At 39.0% G+C, this 22249-nt stretch overlaps 2 protein-coding genes across 3 annotated transcripts; one reads left to right on the top strand and one right to left on the bottom strand.

Moving 5' to 3' along the window:
- Positions 1–356: 356 nt before the first annotated feature.
- Positions 357–17821, top strand: vmp1 (vacuole membrane protein 1). The gene is made up of 12 exons (XM_061046236.1): positions 357–503; positions 1033–1140; positions 1474–1606; positions 1947–2037; positions 2538–2648; positions 9293–9460; positions 9682–9813; positions 11467–11547; positions 11745–11861; positions 14267–14328; positions 15962–16061; positions 16771–17821. The coding sequence occupies exons 2-12, from the start codon at positions 1062–1064 to the stop codon at positions 16912–16914; spliced, it is 1218 nt and encodes a 405-aa protein (XP_060902219.1). The 5' UTR covers positions 357–503; positions 1033–1061; the 3' UTR covers positions 16915–17821.
- Positions 17822–19025: 1204 nt separating this feature from the next.
- tubd1 (tubulin, delta 1) lies at positions 19026–21876 on the bottom strand. 2 transcript variants are annotated; one of them, XM_061046235.1, is made up of 8 exons: positions 21693–21876; positions 21470–21617; positions 20761–20977; positions 20446–20677; positions 20115–20279; positions 19887–20015; positions 19460–19643; positions 19026–19141 (listed from the first exon to the last, which is right to left on the bottom strand). In XM_061046235.1, exons 1-8 carry the CDS (start codon positions 21841–21843, stop codon positions 19036–19038), a joined length of 1332 nt encoding a protein of 443 aa, XP_060902218.1. In that variant the 5' UTR covers positions 21844–21876; the 3' UTR covers positions 19026–19035. The 2 variants fall into 2 exon arrangements, with proteins under 2 accessions (XP_060902218.1, XP_060902217.1); XM_061046234.1 differs by having other exon boundaries at positions 21470–21876.
- Between the last annotated feature and the right edge of the window lie 373 nt (positions 21877–22249).

Raw genomic sequence — 22249 nt, forward strand, 5'->3', positions numbered from 1 at the left:
GATGTAGGAAAGTGCAGTATATATTATCTGATAGTGGAGTATTTCCAGTGTGCAGGCATTCAGTACTTTGAGTACTGTAAGAACCTTCAAAGTCATGCCTGTCTGTTTACCTGTTGGACCATAATTAAACTTTATTATAAGTATTCACATTTTTAAAAAGTAGCATTGAAATCAGAGGTTAACTGTTAAATTGACAAAGTTTTTTTTGGCAAATCTGGCAACCTCTGATTGGCCCACCAAGCAATGTACGGAAATACGTCATTATTTGAATTTCACAATAAAGGTTGTTCGTCTAGGAGTTAAGCAAAATAAATTGCATATGAAGTTTAAATAAGTGAACATTTCTACTTTACCTTGCTTCTACTTGAACAATAAGAAGTTTTTTTTCATACCAATTCAATAATGAACGTATTAAAAGAAAACCTTTGAACACCTGAAGAGAAATGCATATTTAACTTTGACACGTCCGACGTTTGTTTCCGGGTGAAGAAGACAGGAAAGAGGTACGAATATCATTTAATGTGATCAAACATCGCTTTATTTTACTTCTGTTTAGCGTATTTGTTTGTTTATTGTAACAGCACAGAGACACGGGAAGTTTTTAGACAACACGAATCACAAGGCCACACGTTATTGTCTTGAAAACCCTCAGTCCGATGTAGAGACTGCTGTTAGCATGTCGGCTAACCGGTTAGCATGTGGATGATGATGTGAACGTATTTGGCATATCTTGTTACAGAACGACCTACCTTCAAAACGACGTGTGTTTCTATGACATATACACTTTAAGGTGGGAAGCCAGTTGGTAATAATATCGAATTGGCCTTGTAGTTGTGTAAGTTATTTTGTCTTTGGAGTAACCATGTGATCTGAATGTCAGCCGGCTTGTTGATGAATTGACAGTCTGCTATCATGTTGACTTGGAGCGTCTGATAAGGATTCATTTACTGCCTCAGCTCCACAGTGTCTGTCATATTTCTTTGGGGACAGTAGGAAGCGACATTCACCAACTTGTCACCTGCTTTCTCTCAGACTGCCTGACCTGCTAACCCGTGATTGACATGGCTGCCAATGGAGCAAGCTGTGAACAGCCTCAGAAACGTGGAGGAGCTAAAGACAGACACAATGGCAAGTCTACAGGTTCGTAGTTGTCAATTTAAACTTTTTTTTTTTTTTTTTACCAGTGATGATGAAACCCATGAGTGAAGTTAATGTAGTGTTAGGTTGTTATCTCTGATGGAAAAGTGATAACTACCACCATGAAGTTTGAACAAGTCATAAAAAACACTCAAGCTGGTTCACTTTCTGTTCTTAAGGGGGAAACAACCTTCCCTGTTACAGAACACAAGAACAACCTATTTCCTTAATTTGTCCTAATGTGTTTAGCTTTACCAATTCAACAGGATGAAATAATACCTGCAGATACAAGTATTCTAGTATATCAAGGTGATTGCAATTCTGTTGATTGTCCAGACTCCTCAGTAAGAGAGAGGCGACAGAAAGAAAAGGAGGATCGCCTGTCGCTGGTGGTATGGAGGAGGCCTGTCACCACACTACATTATTTCCTCCTAGAAACCCTCGTCAAGCTAAAGGAGTGGACACTTAAGTAAGAAGTTATGCAGTGTTTACTGATGTGCTTTTTGTTTGTGCGTTACTCTGCCAGGATGTTTGTTGGTATGCATGCGAGTGAAGATTTATTTATTTTCTTGTGACACATTATTTAGCACCAGTTGGCAAACCAGACATGCACTTTGACCTGAACTGTCCTTGAAAAAATCTGCAGTTGTGTATGTTTGCGTGAGCATGTGTGTCATCACCTAACGAATGAAATATAATGACATGACAAAAAAATGAACAGACATATGAAAACCTTTTTTTCTTTTCAGTTTTTATGTTTGGAGCTTGTGTTTTTACCACTTTTGTTTTTCCCTTTGCCTTCCTGTCAGGCTTTGGCAACGACGAGGTGCGGTGTTCTTAGTTTTGGTGTTATGCTCTCTGTTCTCCATTGCCTACTCCACTGAGGGAACACACCAACAAGTAGGCTTGAATGATTTGCTTTTTTAGTGATGTTAATAATCAACATTATTGCTCAATCTCTGACCTGTTTAAAGGTTAATGATAAGTCACTCTTTCGGCCATCTTTAATCTTTTCTAGAGGAAAGCTTAACGAGATCTGCACTGTGGTCAAGCAACTCTTGATCATGCAGTCAGTCAGTTGAAAGTTTTGTTTTGAGTCAAGCATCATCTGTCTTTAATGGGTAATAATGAATTTAGTAAACCTGCAATCATTTACCGGTGCTTATTAAACCTACTGTAGGTGATTTACTGTGTATGTTAGGATGAAAAAAGAAATGCAAACAATTGTAGAGCCAACAAGCTATTCCTTTTAATAATAATTTAATGACTACAACCAAGATACCTCTTGAATACATTGTGCTAAGTTTTTTGTTTTATAATTTGACTCTTTTTTTTAAAAAAGTATTTCACTGAGAATTTTTTGTTTTGTTCTCTTCATTGGTTCATTTTCTTCACTGAAGTATGTTGAGTATCTGGAGAAGAAGTTCCTGTGGTGTGCTTACTGGGTAGGCCTTGGGATTCTGTCCTCAGTAGGCCTCGGGACTGGCCTGCACACCTTCCTCCTCTATCTGGTAAGAAACTACTTTTGTTTGTTTGTTTGGCAAAGGTTTAGATGTCAAGAAGTCTTAAACTGGGATAGTCTAGAACACAAAGACACATCAAAACAGAAAACAAATGATAACTTCCAGTGGGGAAAAAGACCATTACAATGCAGAGGCAACATTTTATTTTCAACAAGGAGAAGCTACGTCACCCTGAGGGCACCTGGGGCTGTGAAGAAATATAACATTTTTGAAACGAGCAACATTGCAAACAGCTTTTTAAAATTCAAAGCCACTAATATAGGGGTTCATGATACATTTGAACTAAACTTAAACTATTGATGCAAATAAATCATTAGTCAAGTTTATTGAATAAGGAGGGGGTAGTTTAAGTTTTGCTAGTAGGAGAATTAGCATGAATTATCTGTCAAGTCACACTTTAAGTATACGCTGTGTAGTGCGAGGTTATAATAGATTAGGATTTTTCATTCGTTTTTATTTAATTTTGTTTTCAAGTTCATAGTCATTAGTTTTAGTTTTTTGTAATGTGGGGTACTTTTCAGGGGTGAGACTCATACAGGCTAGACCATATCTACAGCAACTCAAGATCATAAATACCACGATGTGAAGCCTTGACTGATAAAATAGGCTCGGTTGGCCTAACATCTCTTGCTATAATGCTAGAGGTTAAAGTAGAAATTATTATTGGAGATACATTATATAAAGGGTAAATGCATGCTTTTCAGACTTCATGCCACCCTTTCATAAGTCAATGTCCCAGGTGCCCCCTCCATTCCAAAAATGGTGGATCTGCCCCTGCTTGTCAAACTAGCACGTTTGCTCTTACATTCACATCATGTTACTTCGCTCAGCAGCTGATAGAAGAATGCAGGGTTGTGTCGATGGGACAGAGAGGGCTAAGGAAAGAGACTCAGCTTTTACCAGTCAGACAACTACTCAAAGGTGTACGGCCATCTCTCCTTTATCGATCTCATCCACACTGACTGACATTTAGTAGTTAGACTGACAAACCCAAACCAACATAGGAAAGACAAGAGGTATTGCTGAATGTTCTTTCTATGTCTGATTGTCTCTTAATTGTCTTGAAGGTACACACAGTGTTTCTGTTGTGTGCTGCCTCTCCATGTAGCTCAGCCAGCAGGGATCTCCCTCCCTCTATTAACAAGAAAAGATAAAAATCCATCCAGATAATCAAAAACTGTGGATTTATATCAGCAGAATTAACATGACGGAGAGTTCTGTAAAATTGATGCATTTGTCTTCACTTTCCACAGCAATAAATTCCCCAGTGTCCATTAAAATAAGCTATTTATATTCTACGGGTGAATAAAAAGCTGTTTTAGTATTTTATGTTTCAGAGAAAGAGATCAAGCAAGTTCTTCGATAAAGGCTAGTATAGCCTTAGAAAGAAAACAGTTTTCACTTCTGCAATTAACAAGCTCATCCAAAATAGAAATGGCTGTGCCTCAGACAAACCATAAAGGACGTGTCAGTATGCGTGTGTCCATGTAACACACTAAGGACATTTTCTCTATAATTTTAGTTTAATTTTATTTGATTTATCCAGGAAAAAGTCTCATTGAGATTAAAAATCTCTTTTACAAGAGCGTCCTGGCCAAGACAGGCAGCAGCACAATTACAGGGTTTCAGACATAAAACACTTAACAACAATGAACATAAATACACGAATCACAAAAAGAACCATTCATCAGAATCTGTCATAAGTCATCAGCAACAAAGCGATCAAAAAGGGCAATACGAGTGAGCTAAAACATCTACAGTCAGATATTTTTGCCTCCAGATCATTAAGACGACCTTTAAAAACATTCAAGGAAACCAGCTCCCGAAGATTTAAAGTATCTTGCAACCGATTCCAAGCAGAGGGAGCAGCATACTTGAACACCCTTTTTCCTAATTCGGTACGGGCTTTAGGGATGGTTAGAAGGTGTAAATCCTGCGAGCGAAGATGGTAACTTCCATTACTTGTATGTAGCTCTGTAGGTAGGATGGAAGCAGACTGAGAATATCCTTTATAAATTAAAAATATGCCAGTGATTTATTCTACGTGCAGACAAGGAAGTCCAACCAACCTGAGCATACAAGGAGCAGTGGTGAGTAAGGGCTTTTAGATTGGTGATAAACCTCAGTGCCCCATGGAAGACAGTATCCAGCGCATGTAGGCTTTGTGAGAATGCGTGCATGTAAGGGTGCAAAAGTTAGGCTACTCCCGCTGAAACGTCATCAGTCAGCTGATCTGTTTCATCACCCATCATCGCCATAGTCTAGCACTGACATAAAAGTGGCAGCAACAAGTGTTTTTTTGGCCTTAAATGAAAAGCAAGACTTATTTCTAAAATAAAATCCTAATTTTAACTTGAGTTTTTTTTTTACCAATTGTTGAATGTGAGGCTTAAAAGAGAGAGAATCATCAATCACAAATCCCAGATATCTGTATTGAGATACAGACTCAATTTCAAAGCCCTGAAAGGTGGTGATAGCAGGAAGGTTCAGTGGCTTTGATTTGGAGTTCATCATGGAACATGATGAGTTTCGTTTTATCAGCATTCAGCACAAGTTTTTAGTCACACAAGGTACGTATTAAAAGCAAGTTGTAGCTGACAAAGGGCCTGATTTGGTGTAGGTGCAGAGCAGTATATCACAGTGTCATCAGCATAAAAGTGGAAATTTGCATTAATAACATTTTGATCAAGACTATTGATATATAAAATGAAGAGTAGTGGTCCCAGGAGTGATCCCTGGGGCACGCCTTTGGATACTACAAGGGAGCTAGAAGTGATGCCTTCTGCCTGCCCGCACTGAGATCTTCCAGAAAGGTAGCTTTTAAACCAGCAGAGCGCTTTGTAATAGTCCTATGCTACTAAGTCTTTGCTTTAGTAATGCATGAGCCACAGTATCAAAAGCCTTTGATAAATCAATAAAAAGCGCTGCACAGTGGTGTTTGTTGTCTAAAAATCCAATAAAATCAATCAATAACTTAACAGTGGAATTAGTGATGGCTATGAATCAAAGTTTCCTCTAAATGGAAGCCTGATTTGGTAAAAGTTGTTGAAGAAGTTTCGCCTTTCCTCTAAAAGGATTCTTCAGTTCATTATAAACGGAGCTGGATTGAACCGTCACTTATTGTGACCTGGATGAGTGAGAACTTTCACAGACAATGGCTGTAAAGAGAAACATGTCGTCTTTACCCACTACAGGTCAGGGTGGTCTACATGTATCTGAAATATGCAGGTACATTTTTTACTAGAACGTATCCTAACCCCTGTGTCTGACTGTAAAGCTGCCAGAGGATGGCGTAATTGTCAATCATCACATTCATTGTCTCATGCCTCTTTAAACTTTTTCCATTTTATCACACATCTGTCCAAGGCAGACCAAATAGGCAGTCACAAAACGACTGTAGAAATGAGTAACCGATATATGTGTCATTTGTCTTGGTCGTGGTTTAAAAAAAGGAGAATTTAGCAAAATGAAAGAGAGGAAGAAATTCTGCAACAAGGTCCACTTTTGGCTGATGATGTGGCTTCTGTTCAGAAGAACATGTGCAGATGAGGCTACAGCTGACTCAGCCTTTTCCATTTCAATGAAATAATGGGAAAAGATGTAACCCTGACCTTCCTGTTTTTCACAAGATCTGCACTCATTTCATTAATGCTTTACAGATTGCCATGTGTTCCTTTAGTTATTTTCACCATCTTCTATTGTGTGATAGTCTTCAGACCCTTTTGAGTGTCTGTCTACTTGGGTCTGAATGTGCATGACACAACTTAAAGGTGTTAGCTTCTCCCCTCTCCCTCTTCTTTGTGTCTATGGGGGTCTCTTTCTATGAGAAGGTACTGTCTTCTCCCCTTTATGGTAAAACATGGCTGCTGTATTTTGTTAATTTTCAACATTTCTAAATGTTATTGTGGCAATGGAGACAATTTGTAACATTACTTTTTATTACAAATTCCTCTTTTCTCCCTTTTATTTATTTTGTTTGTAAAGTAGATCCTATGATAAGTCACAACATGGTGCTTTTAATATTTATTAATTTTACAGTTCACCAACCTAGTGGTCCAGTCATTTTAAACCCACCTGGTTTACATTCCAACATCTTCTTGAGTGCCTCTACTTTCTTCTAGTGTGCATTTCAGATACACTTTAAGCCCCTTATCCTATGTCATAAGGGTGTGTTGTTGTTGTTCAGAAGAACCTTCAGGTTGCTGGTAATCCAGGAAGTCTCTGTTAAGGAAACAGCTTATCTCTGTTGATACATGGAGCGTCAGAGTAACTGGCCACCAGGTCCCCTTTGTCAGACTGTCACCCATTTTTATTATCTATGTAAACACTCATCCCTACACTCCTGTGACTGTTTCTATTGTCTGTTTCTGTCATCTGCTAATACAGAGACCATTTCCTGTTTCAGTGTGCACTGCAGTAACACCTATGATGTTCATGTTAACAGTGCAACCACTCCCAACACTACTGACATGATGTCAGCCAAAACCAGGCAACTCCATGTGTTATATTTGAAGGAGAAACCACATGTCCCACCAGCAGAGTTAAACTGTGACTTTACCTCAAGCCTGAAACATTAATACATCGCCCCTTAGAGAGGATGAGATCATCATGCTCATGGGAAAGGGGATTCACACACCAGTATGATCTTATGATTCATCTGGATGTGTAGGAGGTCATAGTGGAGCATTAAAGTACTGGCTTCTAGACATACAAATGTCAAAGAAAAGTCATGCACTTTGATTCTTTGCTTTTACCTCTAGATTTGTTGATTTTAAGCTTTTAATACTTGTAAATATGTGCAGTTTTCCCCTCTAGTGATGGAAGTTATAGTTGGAACATCCTCCACTCACTCAATCCTCCAACCTTCTCTTCGGATACGATTACAAAATCTGGGAGAACACTGACCCCTTTGTCTTGAATTTTGTATTATGCCCAAACAACGATTCTACATTTTCGTAGTTCAAATCAAATGTTTGATTAAAATGTAAATTCCTAAGATAAGATCCTTGGAAATAATTGTGGGGCACCGGTGGTGTAGTGGTTAGTGTGCGTGCCCGACAATATGTACTGTAATCCTCCAAGCGCTCCTTTCCTGTGTGTCATTTCCCCCTCTCTCCTAAAATTTCTGACTCTGTCCATTGTCCTATCTCTCTAATAAAGGCATAAAAAAATAAAAAATAACGAAAAAGTAATAATAATAGTTGTGGTGTTGCTGGTGATGCATATGGTGAAACAACACCCAAAAACATCCATCTTGCTCCATCAATGGGTCAAAATGTGCTGATCTTACTCATGATGCTCAAAGAATGAACCTATGTAGCTTCACCTTATCAGTAACCTTGAATATAAAATAAATAGAGTAACTACTGCTGGTGATGCTCTAGAAACAAAAGAAAGTCAGCAGTTTGTTCTTTGTGCTTTTAAACACTTTTGTATTAAAGGTAAGAATGAACTTTGTAGATTTTAGGGCTGTGCTCAAAAAATCAATATGTCAATATATCATGTGCTCCTTGTAAATACATATATGGATGCAGATGTTACCAAATCGATATGGCTGCAAAGCTGTGACAGTTTTGAAAGACAATTGACCAATGGTGCAGTTCATAATAACACCATAGCTCTGGGATTCAAATATTATATTTTTATTTCTAGGATCTCTTGAGGACCTGAATTAAAGTATTTTAAGTTGTAGAATCCGGAATATGCCTCTGCTGTTATTCTCAACAATAAAGAACAGCTGTTGTAGTGAATTATGTGTAGGACATGGTCATTATCCAAAATCAATGTATATCACGATATGTATCGTATTGTGCTCTCTGTATCATATCGTGGGAGATACCCTAGTAGCTTTAGAGGTCCGTTAGAACACTTGTTTCCTACATCAGGATGAGTTTTTTATTTTTTCATTTAGGTTCCTTCTTATTGGTCACTGATTGAAGAAGTGCTTCTTGTCCGTAATGAACCGAGTTAGGTCATGTTTATAAGAACGAGGAAGTTCATTGCAGCACCATCTTAACGCCAGTCTCAATTAGTCTATCAGAATTTGGTTTGAATGCCCAGTTTCTTTTTGTTAACACTGACTTGTTGTGTCATGTTGACGTGCTATTAGACAAAGTTCTGTCTGGTTTGAGACAGACTTTGTTGTGTAAACAAAGCGGCCTGTGTCTTCTTACTCAGAGTGAGCTTGAGAGATATTATATGGGTGGAGCGGTTGCAGTCAACACTGACTAATACTGTGCTGTCAATCGACTGTCAGTGTGTCCTAGATCACTTTAAGGAGGCATAATAGAGTAGCTGTTGTAGTCACAGGTGGGCCAGCTGTTATGTGGCCAGGTGGCTCAGCCTAACCAGACATCTTCTCATAACAGTAAAAGATACTGGGTGACTCAGCTACTGATAGTGTGTGTCTGTGGGCACATAGACTGTTTCTTAAGGATGTAGTTGCAAGAGATACTGTATAGGTTTAAGCTTGGTGGACAAAATAAGCTTGAAAATAAGTAAATGATGACAAATAATTCTGGTTATCTTTAAACACATACGAATATTACATGGTATGTTCTAGTTTGCCTCCCAGTTGGCTCTTAGTCAATTAAAGCAGCTCATCATTTCCATCCGTCCCATCTCTGCCTTAGGGTCCTCACATAGCATCAGTTACCCTGGCAGCATACGAATGCGGCTCCACAGACTTTCCAGAGCCTCCATACCCAGACCAGATTGTTTGTCCCCATGGTGGAGGGCTGGAAGGAAACATCTCCCTCTTCTCAATCATGTCAAAGGTCCGCCTGGAGGCCTGCATGTGGGTGAGTACAAGTCGTTCAAATAAACAAAGTGATCCTCACAGAAAAATGGCAAGAATGTTTGTCAGTGCCAGCAGATGATGCAATTGTGACAGGGGAACAATAATGAAATGAAATAATTGTCTCATTATAAGGACTTCTTTATTTTAACAGTGCTTTTGTCAGGGTTATGCCTATGTGTCAGTGATAAATAAAATAAGATGCTGACACATTTCTTGGTTTAGGGGGCAGGCACTGCTATTGGAGAGCTGCCTCCATATTTCATGGCCAGAGCGGCTCGTCAGTCAGGAGCCGATCCAGATGATGAAGACTATGAGGAGTTTGAGGAGATGCTGGAGCAGGCTGAAGGCGCTCAGGTCAGAGTTTCACACACTAATACTCTTAATCAGTGACATCTGATGGAAACATTTAAACACAGTTTAAAATATGACCTCCTTTTTAGCAGGTCGCAAAGATTAGCACACTCGATAGTTGTAAAAAGTATTGTCAGCATCTGATGTGCTTTGCTTTTCATATTTAACCCAGATTCACCCCTCTTATCTCCCATTAAAATAGTATTGAAGTAAATGTGGTTGTTGAAGTAAAAGTGTACAAACTTTGCACACCCCCAAAAATATAATTTGATTATATGGGATTTAACCATAAGGCTCATCTGACAATGGAGTCACTGTCCAGTGATTGGTTAAAAAGTAACATGTGACTTCAGTGAAGCCACTCCTTCCTTACACTTCCAGTAAATCTGTCTGTTTCTGGGTGAGTCACCCTGAGCACAGCTCTCCCTTTAATCATCCCTTTCCTCTCTCTGCCTCCCTCCTTCCCTTCCTCCTTTTCTCTTCTCACCGGCCTCTAATTTGAATGACAGACAGTTCTTTCAGGAACTCATTTCACATGACTGGAGAAAACTGAGATCAGATGCTGAGTCAGCTGAACAGAAATCAGAGAAACTTAGTACATTGTCTCCATCACCTATTCTCACGTCACTGGTTCTCACTGGCTGAATAGGCTTAAAGGGCCACACATCACATGTCTTTTATCACAGGGATCAAGTATTCAGGATGTGTCCACATGGGCATTTGTCAGAGGTCTTCTAAGCAACAATTATACTGACGAGTCAGAGATACTTTTATTAAGACTTAAGGAACACATTGAAAAATGTCAAACAATATGTTTGCAGATAACATATTCTATAAAAAGTGTTGTCAAGTCTGGATAAAAGACTTAAGAAAGAGGCGAAACAAAAAGGACTAACAGAGAAAACACTTAACATGCAAATTCTGGAAGGATTGAATTAATTAAACAATTATATTATTCCAGTGAGTGTTACCCTTTAGTGACATAGATGAACATGAACTTGTTAACTTCATTGAGTTTTGTGACACCAACACTGAGAAAACAAGATCCTGAATAACTACACAAGAACCAAAAGTTGCGTAAAAAAACAACCTACATAACTTAAAGTTAAAGATGAACACAAATGTGAATTTGATAGTTTGGATGAATACCAAACTGGGGGGAAAAAAAGAAAAGAAAAACACTTTCAAAATGTGTCATTGATGAGATGCCAGCTCTTAAAACTACCTCTTGATCTTCCTTAAGCCTCAGATGTGATCTCCATCATGTAACCACAGACATTTCACCCCCACAAAGATGGAGATTGGATCAAAAGGATCCTCGGCACTATCAAAGTTGTTAATTTAATGCCACCAAATTCATCAAACAAAATGAAAATGATACAGTGCTCCGAAATAGCAGGTATTCTACCACAGTACTCTCACTGAAGCTCTCATTTCTTATAATAACATTGCAGACATTTGTGTTTGGTTATGAACCACACATGTGTGAGAAGTACAGCGTAGTTATATCAAGCAGAGAACATAAGCCTCATGTGTGTTTAAAGACACTCATGGTTTAAAAACAAATGTGTTGCCTTGTTGCATATGAGGTTTTAAAGAAAATGGCTCATGAATGTCAAATGTAATATTTGAAAAATGTTTTAAATATGTTTGCAGGATTTCGTCACAAGAGCCAAACTAGGAGTCCAGCATATGGTGCAGAGAGTGGGATTTTTTGGGATCTTGGCTTGTGCCTCTGTAAGTTTTTTGTATTTATTGCACAGTGTTTAAAATGTCCTCACTTTTCTTATAAATGTTTGTTAGAGGATTGATGTTGCATTCAAGATGTCTTTCCTAATGTTAACATTTGTCACCATGGATATAAAGTAAACATTGTAGGACATAAAACTTACAAAACGGTGAAATTGTTATACTTCCTGGTTTGTGTGTCTCAGATCCCTAATCCTCTCTTTGACCTGGCTGGAATAACTTGTGGCCATTTCCTGGTTCCCTTCTGGACGTTCTTTGGGGCAACTCTAATCGGGAAAGCCATCATAAAGATGCACATACAGGTTTGTAGTTTTAAACTAGCAAAGTAAAGATTCAGCTTAAATAACCCAATCTTTTCCATTTTCAAAGCAAACCATCCAGGCATATACCGTAGTCTATGCTTCAAATATGAAACAACTTTTCTTTCATGTCATTACAATTCTCTGCCCGCAGTGTAATAATGCATATCAGAAAGTCCACACTTAAAAAAAAGATGGTATGTGGTACACAAAGTGCCCAACCCTCACGGGCTTATGAGACACCAAAGAATTCAGTTGCAATGTTTCACATTTATAAATCATAACATTACAAAGTTGCCAACTCCTGTCACAGTTCAGTCTTACACAGTGTGTTCTGTCTTTTTTCCCAGGCTTTACAAACAAAATCTGTTCTAACAAAGGTTCCTTTTTTAAAACACAACTCAAGTTTTTCATATTCGTCTAGCCAGAAGAAATCAACATAAATTGAAGAGATTCTTTTAAAAAGAACATCCCTGATGTCAGCATACATCGGGCAGTAAAACAGAAAGTGAATCTCTTTCTCCTAACTCACACAACAAACAAACTCGGTCTTCCTCTGGAAGGGAATTAAACCTGCTGGTCTCTAAAGCTAAAGGCAATGTTCCTGAACATAGTGGAGCGCAGGGATCTTTGTCTTTTAGTTAAATTAAATTTAGCATAGGCTTCTACGCTGTAGCAGTCCTTTATGAGACAATACGTTCATAGTTTTGGTTTGCACCATATATCCACAGACCATTTCTCTTTGTACATTAGAAACATATTTTTTTTTTTATCTCCTGAATATCACAAGTTAACTTATTTAGAAAAATAAAGGACATATTATTCTTATGGAATACAGATTTTATCTCCTTTGCCCATGGGTGACAATGGCAGGTATCCCAAATAATAATCTTTTTTGTGAGTCTCTGATCCGACATCTTTACAAGTCTATTCCAAAGCCGAAGCATTTCACATTTATGTCTGATGTTTGGAGGCTCCCATCCCATATCTCCACTCACAGCGAGGACTGGCGTTAATTTATGGACTCCCAAGAAGGACCTCTGAGCTCTCTGATGTACAGAATTGCAAATTAGATGTTCCGGGAACCCCCAGACACCGGAGGCATACTCAGACACTGGACACACACATGAATGATAGAGTTGTGTATACGTTTGAAATTCCAGATTACCACAGTGTTTAACTTTGTTCAGTACATATCCCAGAGCTCGACCAGCTGACTGAGTCATGTGTTCATCCAATGTCAAGCCAAGATATTTATATTGATCAGCATATGATAGCACTGTTGTGCCTAAATTAAAAATAACTGGACTTCTTACTAATGATTTTTGCCTGAAATGTACTACCTGTGTTTTGTCTTCATTTGCCATTAGTCTCCATTTCAAGCATCATTCTGCAACAATATTCAGCATAATCATCATCATGTTCATCTGCTGACAGATTCACTAAAAAAAATCCCCACAACCTCAGAGTGTGTGGGAGAGCGAACTTCTAATTGCGCACTTCTTGTTAACCCCTTCTGACGGTGTTCTTTGGGGATTCCTTGTTCTGGTTTTAGCTCTGGAATGCATCCGACCCAGAAACGCTGGCTCCAGATAAAAGGCGGGAAGCTTTTAAGAAGTTTTAAACAAGACTGAATTTTTTTTAAATTCACTAGATCAAAAACATGTTTAAATTACGGACTGTATTGTTTAGTCTACCGCTATAGTGACTAATAAAGGCCTATACTAAGAGAAGCTGTCTGTGTCTTTGGGTGAGTCGCTGAGTGTCTTAACAAACTAAACCTCCATCTCTTGGTGGTACCAGCCAGTGATCTCACTCTGAGATCTTTCTGTTATGGAGGAGGTAAAGTGGACATGGGAATGTAGACATGAAAGAAGGAAAGAGGCTGCAGGGGGGGGCTCTTTGTGTTTTTTATTTATTTCTCTCCTTCCTTGTACCTTAAACCTCATGGACAGCACGTGTCACATCCTGTCTGACTTTGTCCAGGGGGCCATGTGTCATGCTGTTTAAAGCTGATCAGTTTCAGGACCGGAGACGAATATTGTGGTTTTGCTCCCCTACTTTGCTGCATTGCAAACCACACAAAGCCCCTCACTATCCAAAATTTAGCTCACTGCCAGCTTTGAGTTTTGTAATTAGAGTGTCTGTAGACAGTGACAAATGGAGTCTAAATTTCTTACAGCTTTTCCACCCAAATTCAGAATCAAAATATGCCTGCTTATCACTCCGTACTATAGACCCTGGTTTCTTGGAGACACTTGTTTTATGTTGCTAGTTTATTACTTTTTTAAATATTCAACCTGCAATCCTTTAAAACAATAACACTGTTTTGTTCTGTGTATTTTTTTCCACTGCACACAGAAAATAATTCATTCTAGCTTGATTATTTCTTTCTTGTTTTCCTATAGAAACTATTTGTGATCATCACTTTCAGCAAGCACATAGTGGAGCAGATGGTGTTACTCATTGGGTAAGTGTCCATTCATTCTTTTGTGTGTGTGTGTGTGTGTGTTGAGGTGTGTGGGGGGGTGATAGGGATAGAGACACCTTGTCTTATAGCATCATTGTCTTTCCCCAGGTTTTTGTGGTTGCCAGTGAATTTGTTGACCATTTTAAATGTGTTTCGACCACTGATTGGGAATCCTGAATATTTACACTGTAGAGGGTGTACATGCTCACATTTCTCGTTTTCCATACAAAGCCCCCCGCTGAATCCATCCCTGCAGTGTTGGCAGGCAGGCAGGCATGTGAGGTCCAATCTGAACATGTTGAAATGACTCACCAAGCTCAGCTTTGAATGTAAAGGTTTCCCCAGTGAGGCAGACAAAGAAACAAAAAGTTTTTGTTTAACTTTTTAACTAATGGCAGGTTGAGCTTAATTATTGGGGTAATATACCAACTGTTTGTATCAAATGAAACTACACATTTTAGATGGTAATATTAACCATTGATTTAAAAAAAAAATGTTAGGAGTTTTTTCAGATGTGATGCTAATTTGAACAAGGTGGATCCTACCTACATGTCCATTCAAGAGCTGGTTGGGTGGTATTGATGTATTGGCTGTTAAATGTTTATTTACACATACTTCATGTTCAGGTAGGAACTTTCAAATCCATATTTGGATCTCCATCTGGTCATACTGGGTGTCTTGTTTCTCTTAGATCAAAATAAAATTCAAGGTTCTTTCCCATGAAACTCAGAAGGCCCTGGATGACTCGCTATGATTTGTTCAAACAGATCTGATACAGGATGTTTTTTTGGCACCGGTTTGTGTGCGTAAAAGGGGGAAAGATAACTAAAATGAGGCAGTCAAAACTAGTTGGGTTTATTTGGAATCCGTTATTGTACATTCCATATCTAAGCCTTGTAAAGTCCAGTCTACCATGACTATGCCTTGACCAGCGACAGACTTTAATTCATGTACTGGGACCGCTGTGTCGGAGCATTTGCCGACTTGTATATTTTCTTTTCATTGTAATGATAAGTTTCGCATCATGTCAAGATCCTGTTGAATTGAAGCACTTCTGACCATATAGTAAAACTACAAACCAATACCTCAACATTACACCAATTGACAGAATGGTATCCATTATGATAGGCCCCCTGGGGAGCTAATCTACATTGCCTTATAAGGACATGAGCCCGCCTTGATTTGATATCTTCCCGCCCAGAAGGCAGCAATGGTGGTAAAGTTGATGACATCATGTCGACTCACTTCCTGATTGAAGGGCTGACACAGGCTCCTATATAGAGCCAAGCAGTATAAAAAGAAGGCAGAGGAGTTTGTGCTTCATTCTACCCTGCTGCCTGCTCAAGGGAGGAGATGGAAGCTCATAGAGGAGGCCCACATGTAGGATGAGGCCTTCCACAGCTGTTGCAAGGATGCTGGATCAGTGAGAACCCGTGGTCGTGTTCAGGCAAAGAGAAGCCTTCATGAGCTGCTTTTTCAGGGTCTTTTAGGGCACACGTTTGGAGAGGCTGACGCTTCAATGATGGGTCTCCATGGTAAGGAAGCTTTCTCAAAGAGTAAGTGAATTGATCTTCTTTCTCTTTGTCTTTTTCTTTCCCATTCTGTTTGAATTTTCTTGGGGCTGCAATGTCAGGTCTGTGCCCAAAGTGGGGCCAGCACTCCAGAAGCCCTTCAGTCAGTACCTGGAAGCACAAAGGAACAAGCTGCACGATGCTGGAGGAAGTGCACCAACGGTAGGAACAATACATTGTTTAACTATTATACCTCCAAAATGTGAGCTTCATTGATCTAATCATGTGTTGATAGTGTGAATAAATAAATGTCTCACTGAAGTTAAAATGATAGACTGAAATATTTCAGATATTATAAGATTCGAGTGCTCTTGGTCGATCCATGTTGGGTCTCTGAATAATCAGTATAGACCTGCTCTTTTTGTAAAGAGTGTTGAAATATTTGTGACTGATTTGGCACTATACAAATTAAAACCATTTGATTGGATCAAAAAAAACTTCGTCCTAACATAATGGTTTAGTGGTATATTTGGACGTTGAGAAATAATCGTCATTGGTTTGGACACACTATTTAGCTGAAAATGTATTTCTAAATTAAATTGAACAGAACTTGTAGTGCTGTTTCATATTGACAAACATTGTGAGGATAATAAAATATTTGCAACAAGCTAAACTCATTAGATGTGAAGTTATTGCTCTCAAGGGGGAAATTAGTGGTAGGTTTAAGTGTACGTCAGACGCAAGACTCCAAGAGATGGGTTCTTTATTTTTTAATTCCATTTATTTTAATAATTTGCTGCCGTCATGTATGCATAGTGCTAAGTATTCCTCATATTTTCCTTGTCCTACCTGCTTTGTCTGTGTGATCTGTGTTCTTTCTGTATTTCTATGATGACAGTTAATCATATGCATTCTCATTTTGGCCTTCCAGGATGAGAACTGGCTGTCATGGGTGTTTGAAAAGGTGGTACTGGTCATGGTCTGCTACTTTGTCACTTCCATTGTCAACTCCATGGCTCAGAGCTACGCCAAACGCCTGCAGCAGCAGAGGCACTCAGACGAGAAAACCAAGTGATGACGACACAAAGTGGTACAAACATCCAAGTGACTCTTTCCTCCTGCTGCTGCTGAGAAAAGCCTCCACTCGGCCCCAGCCAGTCACAACTTAACAACCCCCCTCCTCCTCTCCAGTCAAATCCATTGTCAGAGGCTGAGCGCTAAAAAAAAAAAACAGGCACTATTTGTTGGTGTGTGTTTTGAAGGATGTATGTATTTACTGTTTGTCCCTCTTCTTCAGGTTTTGTAGTTCTTCCTCTCATCTCACTCTGTTAGTGTGTGTAGTGTGATTGGTTCCTTTCTGATCTTAACTTTAATGTTAAATTAACCCATTCATTGACCTCAGAAGTAAAGCAGCTGTTGGTAACTGCTGTGTTCAGGCTTTGACCATCAGATGCTATGCCTTATGCAAAACGGGAGGGTCTGACCTCCGGGAATATAGTTCTTGACTTCTAAACTTGATTTTTATTTAATTTTTGTACCATAAATGTATGGATGGATCTTGACTTGTTTGTGCAGTGTGCTGCCAGGATAACTGCTACTTGTGGTTTTTATTTTCAGGGTTTAACTCTTCATGTATTTGTCCTGTTGAACAGTAAGAACAAGGGTTTTGTTTTTTTTGTTTCTGGAATTGTCAGTTTAAAATGACAGAGAAAAAGCAATATCAACTTTGCGGTGTGGTATTGACGGTTTGCACATTGTGTAAATATCTTAATATCTTTTTTGACAGTATGCGCAGATGTGTTTCTATGCTAATGGTCTATGTGGACATAAGTTGACTTGAACCAAAACAAGAAAAAACAAATATCATTTGTAAAGTAACATTGTACTCTCAGCTTACTAGTCCCATTTCTATTCTGTACATTTAGGTCGAAAACTTGGAACGGATCACATAAAAAAACATGTAAATCATGGCTTGTTTTGTCATTTTTGTAGGAGAAGCTTAACTTTGTAATGTTTGAACTGCTCTGTGGGGAACTGTATTTTTTAACCATCAAAATTGGTCATCTCTGAGGTAAGTGAACAGTTTGTTGCTAAAACAATTTTTCATTTCACAATATTTCATAATTTTTGTATTACTGGAAAAAACAATGATTTTCAATATAATCACAGTTAAATTTGCCTTTTGCTGTTTGTTATTTTTTTATCTCTTTCGGTTCAGAGTTTTCTGACCAACTGCTTGACCCTGAAATCCCGGCTGTTTCTTGACGAGTCCTGCAGAAAACATACCTGGCTGATTCTGGTGGATTCCAGCTTTATGAAAAGAGGTTCCCTCTTATCTCGTTGGTAGCGTCTTCATTAAAACCACTTTCCCACCCCATCAGCTAGCTTATCAGACTGGTGTTGGCTGTTTAATGTGTACGGCAACAGCGGTCTGTAGGCTGGCTGAAGTTGTGGGTCTTCAGCATTACATTGGTGCCTCTAGGCTCATACTGAGACTGCATGTCCACGGGTCCATTTGTGGAAACAACAACCTGTTTGGTGCACACTGATCGTATACCGTACGTCTTCTCCATATACTGTAATGTAAAATACAGGGAAAATAAAGTACCGGTAGTTGAAATTTGAATTGATGGCCTTGTCAATTTGCTTTGTGCAGTTCTTCTACAGATTTTTGTAACCACTTGGAAGCCCATACACATTTTAATTTCTTAGCCTCTATTTTTCTTTTAACCTCAAAATTCACTAAATAGCAGTTCAGAAGCTTATTTTTTGCCATTAAATGATCTTCCATGGCTGGTGGTCCAACTCGACTCGAATGAACTCATCATATTGCTCTTCATTTTACAGTTGTATGTTTTAGTAGTTAAAATATTAATGCACAAACAATAACTATCCTCATAATTATCTAATAGAATAGCTGATTATTTGTTTGACCTTGCACTGATTCTGTCCCTTTGATACTTTGAATAAACAGAAAAATGTTTCACTCCTTCCCACTTAAAATGTAAACCTCAAAATGTTGGTATTGCATTCAGTAGACCAAAGAATTGTTAAAACAAACTATATATTTTTATTTACACGATAAGTTTTTAGTATAAATAAATGTTCTTAGATGTCTGATGGATTTCTCTTGTCCACATACCGTTCAAAGGCAAGCTGATGCCTTTCCCATACAGTCCCAACATGTTTGTTTATTTTAAGACAATTGACTGTAGCTTGAGATGACCTGCTCAAGAGACGTGAAGCTGTCTAGAAAGTCCTCCTCTGAGATTCCAAATTTAATGTACTGATGGACGTAGGCCCTGTAACACAGAACAAAAGGGGAATGAAAATAGAAGACCAAATAATAAACATTTAACATATAGAGGTCAACACATTATAAACCTTCAATCATAATTTACAACACTGCTTTGCTCAATTGTCCAGTGGTGAAGATGTATCTGTTTGAAACATTCCTTTTTATATTATTTTTATGAAACCAATAGCCTGTTGCATCTTGCTGTAATTTTTGTATATGCATTTGCACTCATCCTACTTTGCACCACAGCTGCTTAACAATACATTTGTTGTATTCAAAAAAATATTAGCTTCGCTTTCACTGAGTAAAGCAGCAAACTCACCTTGATGCAAACATATTCCATGCTTTTCCAACCATGTTATCCAGAGGTCTGAGCAGAGCCTGGCTGTTACTGACCAGTGTCGCAGACTTTTCATACTTATTAAAAGGCACTGGGGACTTCCACATACTGAAAGCTTCTTCTGATGAGAGCCAGGAGGTGTAAAGGGCTGCGTCCTCAAAACCACCTGTAGACAGGTCAAAATTCACGATGTTGTTCTGCGATTTCTGATCAGTTAAAATGTTAAAAGTCTGTTGTACGACATTTTATGTGTCACTTGAATCACAACAGCCTGAACCGGAATAATGGAAATCCTTAAATAAAGATCAGGATCTTTCAGGGAATTATCAAGGTTTGATCAATGAGTATAAGAAGCCTCATTTTGCCCAGTTAGACAATTTATATAAAACATCACAGCCAGTTCTCTGACCTGTCTCTGCACTGTACACGTCTTTTCCTCTCAGTATGAGTAGGTTGGCCAAAGAGGTGTTAAAGCTGGGGGCTATAAGACTCCTGGTCCGCCCTGAAGCTCCAGGTAGCTGCACCTGCCAGTCTATACCTGATACAGAACAATTAATAGACATATTCTTACAGTATATGTATTATTTTTAAGTGTTATCATATGTGAGTAGTAGATAGGACTTAAGGGAGAACATGCCTTCCTCCATCTTGCTGTTGGAGATGAGCATTTGTCGCAGGTGTTTGAGCAGGCCTGGCCAGCTGAATGTGCTGTAGGCTATGGAGGAGCTCGGCATCTGAGGTATTGTACTCACACTGAGCAGCTTGTACTCTGGGTGGCAAGTGAGAGCACTCACCAACTCACCTGAGAGACAGAATCAGAAGAGGAGAAATTATTCTTGTTAAAATGTGTTAAAACTTTGATTTTCTGCTAATTTACAGGATTTCCAAACTCCCCTTGCCTAGAATAAACCATTTAGAAATCCAGGGAACCTGCCACATGTTTGCCTTTCTGTCTTGTCCTGTCTCACCTATAGGATTTCTGCTGTAGACTCCGTCGGAGTCAGCAGTGAGTGTCGGCTGAAGGACACTTCCCAGCTGGTGAGCAATGACCCTGTTGACATCACTGAAGGAGATGTGTTTGATGTTGAGCAGCCGACTACAGATCCTGTGCACCGTGTCGTTCTCATGCACAAGAATGGCATCTGACAGCTGGTAGAGATGAGCAAGTGTCAGCGCAGAATTGTAATTCTGGACAATCACCTGAAAGGACAAATGAAGGGGAAATGTTTTCTAAGCGTATTATTCTAATAGAAAAAGAAAGCAATTGACATAACTCTGTGTACCTCTCCAGTCCCGTATGGCCAGGTGAGGTGGTTGAGGATGAAGGACTTGGGAAAGATGTCTCTGAGACAGCGAGTTACATAGGTACCAACCCCAGAACCTGTTCCTCCTGCTACACTCATAATAGCCATGAGCCCAGCCAACCTGTCACAGCGCTCCACCTCTCGCCTCACCAGCTCCTCCACCTCATCTCTGTGACGAGGGCCGAGGACACAAAACCTACGTACAAAAAGCCCATCACCAGTTTTGTGTCATATTTTTAAGCACACAGTTTTCTTGCTTTGTTCTGTACTTGTCAATGAGTTGGAGTTTGTTTATTGAGTTTGAGTTTTGAGATAATGACCATAACTTTGTCCCAAATGACCTTAAATAAAAAAATGTTTTAATGTTTTGGAAGGCAAATCTAGAAAACCTGACAGACTGTGGCTGTCTCTGCAAGAGATGTTTTGAATTTTCTATAAATCATGAAACAAATTGATTATTGATTAAGTTATGTGCGTGCTGATCAACACTGAGTCTCACTTTGCTACGAAATCAAAATAGATAATAGACAATTATTCAAAAAATCATAACAGTTAGTAAGTTTGCAGGTCAACATGTTTATCTTCATTTTAACTGAGCATAATCCTTTATAGAGACTCTCAAGGACAAATACAAAACTAAGAGAGTCTTGAGTGGGATAGAATTTACATTTTCGTTCAATCTTCTTACCCATTAGCCCAGTTGTTTCCAGAGCCCTGCTTCTGGCTGAAGTATGAAGTGTCTCCATACCTCCACATACCAGATCTGGAAGCTCTACAGATGCACTGGTTAATAACTTTGGGCTCCATGTCAACAAGAACCGCCCTGGCAACCAGCTCTGACCAACAGAAGGACAGAAACGAGTAAACAGTAGTACAATACAGACAGAATACAAATCCAGAGTAGCTCATACCTCCATGTGCAGTCTGGTGGAAGAATCGCTCGCAGCTGGCTGAGTTGTACAGTCTCCTCTGTCCAGCACGCGCATCACTACAGGTGAGGTCAAACAGCTCGTGACCCACCTGGTTACCGCACTGGCCGAGCTGAACTGTAACAACAGACATTTCTCAGCCAGACCGAAAGGACCGATAGTTTCCTCATCAAAGAGTAAAAGCACACTCTGAATAACACCTTGAGTGGATTGTTTAATGGCTGTGTCTAAACAGCTGTCCACGTTTTGGAGCTGTGCAAGTACCGTACGTTCAAACATCGGCACGGCATTTCCGGCAACATCAGAAACTTTCAAAATAAAGTTATCATTACTGATTGTGTGAAATCGTTCCAATTCTTGAAATTGTTGATTAGTCTTGATAAAAAAATGTTAAATTCACAATGTAATACTAATAATCTTATCAATAATAATAATAATAATAAATCTGTCTTTTTGTCAACAAGCGTGTTATCATAAAAACGTGCCCAAAGTTTTAGTACTACTTTGCATTTTATGTAAATGTACCTGAATGTAACTTT

The sequence above is a fragment of the Labrus mixtus genome, chromosome 9 (genome assembly GCF_963584025.1).
Source record: "Labrus mixtus chromosome 9, fLabMix1.1, whole genome shotgun sequence".
Taxonomy (NCBI): Eukaryota; Metazoa; Chordata; class Actinopteri; order Labriformes; family Labridae; genus Labrus; species Labrus mixtus.

What these genes read in the sequence shown, in the direction of transcription:
- vmp1 (XM_061046236.1), top strand. Translation starts at nt 1,062, where the DNA reads ATGGCTGCCAATGGAGCAAGCTGTGAACAGCCTCAGAAACGTGGAGGA. An exon ending in GGATCTTGGCTTGTGCCTCT is followed by an intron (nt 11,548 to 11,744) that starts GTAAGTTTTTTG and finishes TGTGTGTCTCAG; the next exon opens with ATCCCTAATCCTCTCTTTGA. An exon ending in CTGGAGGAAGTGCACCAACG is followed by an intron (nt 16,062 to 16,770) that starts GTAGGAACAATA and finishes TTGGCCTTCCAG; the next exon opens with GATGAGAACTGGCTGTCATG.
- tubd1 (XM_061046234.1), bottom strand. Translation starts at nt 21,843, where the DNA reads ATGTCTGTTGTTACAGTTCAGCTCGGCCAGTGCGGTAACCAGGTGGGT. An exon ending in CTACAGCAGAAATCCTATAG is followed by an intron (nt 20,280 to 20,445) that starts GTGAGACAGGAC and finishes TCTGTCTCTCAG; the next exon opens with GTGAGTTGGTGAGTGCTCTC. An exon ending in CGTGTACAGTGCAGAGACAG is followed by an intron (nt 19,644 to 19,886) that starts GTCAGAGAACTG and finishes ACCTGTCTACAG; the next exon opens with GTGGTTTTGAGGACGCAGCC.